This window comes from Mesitornis unicolor, unplaced genomic scaffold (assembly GCF_000695765.1).
Source record: "Mesitornis unicolor isolate BGI_N332 unplaced genomic scaffold, ASM69576v1 scaffold32876, whole genome shotgun sequence".
NCBI classification, from domain to species: Eukaryota; Metazoa; Chordata; class Aves; order Mesitornithiformes; family Mesitornithidae; genus Mesitornis; species Mesitornis unicolor.
Genome location: NW_010193570.1, coordinates 204 through 4,480, shown reverse-complemented (window position 1 = coordinate 4,480; position 4,277 = coordinate 204). Strand labels below are relative to the sequence as shown.

The 4,277-nt window shown below is 36.8% G+C and overlaps 1 protein-coding gene across 1 annotated transcript in view; it reads right to left on the bottom strand.

Moving 5' to 3' along the window:
• LOC104543015 (vacuolar protein sorting-associated protein 13B-like) overlaps positions 1 to 3,562 on the bottom strand; it is a gene marked incomplete at its 5' end in the record, with an annotated part of 51,838 nt that extends 48,276 nt beyond the window's left edge. The window contains one exon of the mRNA XM_010187506.1: positions 3,213 to 3,562. Within this exon, the coding sequence (XP_010185808.1) occupies positions 3,213 to 3,562 (350 nt within the window). The remainder of the gene's footprint in view (positions 1 to 3,212) is intronic.
• Positions 3,563 to 4,277: the final 715 nt, after the last annotated feature.

Here is a 4,277-nt window from a genome sequence, read left to right as displayed (position 1 = left end):
AAAAAGAGAGTGTAGGAAACCCAGACATAATAAAAACAAACAGAACTGGGCCATTTGTGTGGCAGCCATGCTGAAGGCTGAATGATGACTCCAGGAGCTGAAAACCCCTAAGTGTGGATTAGGGAAAAAAATGCTCTCTCTGAATTAAAACAGCAAATCAAAAGAATCAGCAAGAGATCAACAGCCTGAATCAGATACAGATTAGGGTTAGTTCCTGGGGGACAATGTCCTGCCCCTCTTTAGATCATTTTTCAACTGTTCTTCTCTCTCAGAGAGGCCTGGAAAGTGTTTCTCCTTTATTGGGCTTTCAGATATTTTATGAATTCTATTCAGAGAGGGTAAAAACATCCCACATAACATATTAGTCACCAGGCTTTCCCCATCTCAAGACTTTCTGCTCACGTCTCAGCTCACAGCTATTTCAAAGCATTTCTGGGATTGGGAAAAAACCCAAAACATAAAAGCCTTGGCCTCTTTATATGCACAAAGTTATTTTCTGTGTGCTTCTCAAGCTACCAAAGACCCGTGCAAGCCTTCTCTCTCACACATATATACATGCACGTACACTCTCTCTCTCTAGTACTTAGCAATGCTTTTTGGACATAAAAGGCTTTAGCAATTTTCTTATCTCCCTCAAAATTCCTCTAAGAGAAAAGAACATTTTCCTTCTGACTCTTTAAACTCCATTCTCATGGCAGTATCCTCAAATTATCAGCCAGAAAGTTAAATTGCAGCTAAATGCAAATTTTCTGAATCCTTTGCCTTTGTTCTTTGTGCTTACGGTAGAAGATGGGTAAACTACTGTGATCATAGACGTCCTTCTGACTAATCCCAGCTCATTAAGAAAACCTATGCAATTGCCAACAGAATGGTTAAACCATGTGGACCTCATGGAAAAGAAGTTCTATCGGCTTAAAACAGGTTTAAAATAGGAGCTTTTCTAACTTCTGAGGGGTTTAGGAAAACATTTGCAGCATGAGACCACAAAGGAATAGTTTTTTTTTCCCCAGGAATACTCAGTGCCATACCTGGGGAGCTGTTTTCTCAGCTGACTCTGCTGTCTCTAGGTATCACAAAACACTAACGCAACTAAACAATTTGTGAAGGCTTAAATCCCTAAGATAAGTGGAAAAAAACCCAACTACCTCATGTACAGTCACAGGAGACATGCATTTTCTATCTCACTTTATACTCTGTATGTTATTATTAAATAACAAAACCAAATTAGTAACAATCTTGAAGTTCCCTACCCTGTTATTTGATGATTAAAACCATTACTTTAGCTTTGCATTTAGGTGGGCATTAGCCTGTTACTGCTTGTATTTAAACAGGGATTTCAGATTAGACAGTGAAATATGTCAAAAGGGGAAACTGTTTTTAAAAAGTGCTAATCCTCTCAGATTTTCAGCATGTGACTTAGAAGTATAAAGCAAGTTGTATGCTTGGTGGTTTTTAGGTTTAATCTACTTTCAGAATGTTCATCATTACTTAAACAAAAAAATATATTAGTCCATATCTAGGAAGCTTCTGTTAATCCTGAACTCTTGACCTAGAGGTGCAGGGCCAAATTGTTTCATGCTTCATCTGTCTGTTCACTGACTACTTGTTTCAGATATTAATCCAGTAAAAAATATGTGGAGAATTCAAATAACCTTTCCTGCTTATTAAATACATGCTTCTAGTTGGCAGTACTTATATTGTATTTTGTGTGAACAGCAAACATCAAACAGTGCTTATCATTGGGAAATTAATTCCTTCCCTGTCCAGTGCGTGCCACTCTCCCCAGTCTTAGTGTAAAGCCACATATAAAACATGTTGGTATCAATTAATTTAATAGGTCTTTTTGAACCCACTTGTGTGTTAACTGTTCCCTAATTTCAAAGAGGTGCAAGTTTTTAATCTTGAATACTCAGGGCTAGATACCCACCACATCAGAACATGGTGGCAAGTACCCTTGACATGAGAGGAAACGAGAAAATTACAGCAACAATTACAGAAGTATATCCTCCTGTGGCTCATGTTAACATTGCCAAATCCATGTATAAATCAGTACCAACAATTCATAGAATGTACCTGTCAGCAATATACTATGCGACATATGGCTCTACTTAATCAAATATACAATTCCATTTTTTCAACTCAGAATATTCCTTCAAGGCACAGAGTAGTCAGTCAGTCAGTCACACTGTGATGTGGTTTAAAACATTTAAATATTTATGCACCATATTTTATTTATATGTATAGCTATGTCTGAGGGAACTTTTTTTTCCACTCTAAGAGGAAACTGACCTTTCTGAAGGCCATTTTGCAGTAGTTGCCACACATGTCTTAGATGAGGGACTAGTACTAAGTCAGAAATATTTTGGGTTTAAACAGTCTACCAAGGACTCTCTTATACTGTCTATGTTTGTTTTTTATTAAAAGCATTGTTGAAAATATGACAAAAAACAGAAATTGGAGCTACAAAGATTTTTGTTCACATTGATATTTGAGCCAGCTGTAAAGATTTAAATCACACTAGATCTTGTTTTATGAATGTCCTTCTGCAACAAGAAAACCATGGAATGCCCTTAAAAAAGAATTTTTTTTATATAAACCAGATGTTTTATCCTTTTTTGGGGGCTTTGTTATTGTAGTGCCATGATAGGTAATTAATTCCCAGGCTCCACATAGGTCTTCAGGCAGATGAAGAGAATGATTTGATTTCAAGGCTATAGTGGAGTAAGAGAATTACAGGCCTTCGAGGGGTCATTGCAGCAGCAAGGTTTCTTACAGTAGGATTGGCTTCAATCATTAATGCTGCTTGCACAGAATGTAATGTGAAACTAGCGTTGAACTTCAATAAGGATAGAAGTAGTAGCTGGAAACAATATGCTCTACCACTCAGACTGAGCTGTGCTTACATGTCATGCATCACTCACCTTTTCATAAATTAACACAGTAATATGCATTTCAAGACCAAGATTCTGATTGTTCTGATATAAATCCACGTAGTTTCACTGAAACTCAAACAGTTCTGGCTACATATAGTATCATCATCTCCTAATCCTTATTGCTATAATGGAACTCATATGTATTAGTGAAAAACACTTCTAGTGTAAATTAAAAGTTTTTCCATCTTGGAGTATTTTCAATGAATGCAGTTGGTATTCTACTTTGCTGCTAAATTAATCACAATAACTACATTATTTCTCACTATTGTATTTGCATACCTGCTGCCAAGCCTGAATTGCTGTATTTAGAGAATGAAGTGCATATTGGCCAAAGTTGATGAAAATGGGGTCCACCATTATCGTGCAGTCCAATAGCCTTCCCACTCCACTGCTGGAAATAGCAATCTGCCCCCAGATTTTGAAAGGTTTCACAACACTCTGCATAGTCACATTTCGGCACTCCAAAAGTTTGCAATTGGCTTGAGTTGAAAACTGGATCTCCTGGAACACTGACTCATCGCTCCACTGACGAAGATATACATGGGGCTCATCAAAGGAAATGATCATGTATTCTAGTTCAGATGGCATGTTTTTATCAGATAAAAACAGCTGAAGAAACTTTGGTGGTGCTGAAAAGTAAAAGAACAAACATGACTAGAACATCACCATTGCGACATTCTGCATGTTTTTGCAAAGTGTTTTTTAACTGCTCGTACATATGATGAAAACAAGTAAAATTCATAAAAGATATGACATTTCTGAAATCTGAAATTAATCCTGTTCACACTGTTTATTAGATGTAAAAAAGAACTATAATTAGTAGCAGTTACAAACAAAAAGTATCTGCAAACCAAAATATTTTCACGGTAAAGATACCAGACAGCCAAACTGCTTTATCTACACACTGCACAATACTTCACATTACCACCTATTTGAAGCAGGGACCATATTTCTACGAGAATTTTTGCTGTAGTACACGTATATGATGTTCCGCACACAGCACACTATGAATAAAATAAAAATTAGCAGGATAATATTTGCTAACATGTGACTGTGCAAGCTAACGGGCTCCATAATGAAAATTGTCTTTGCTGTGATCACAGAGTATTCAAGACCAAGAACCCACTGAGACGTGACATATTAACCATAATACTAGAAATAAAGCAAAACAGTACATTGAGACAAAAGCATGAGAAATATATAATAAAAAAGAAGTTATCACGTTCACCAGAGTCTCAGTCCTGCAATGGGCTGAACGCTGTGACAGCAGACACTGCAAGGCACGTACACTGCTTGTGTAACATTAAGCATGTGAGTGTTTCCATTGATGTTGTTATTTATTCT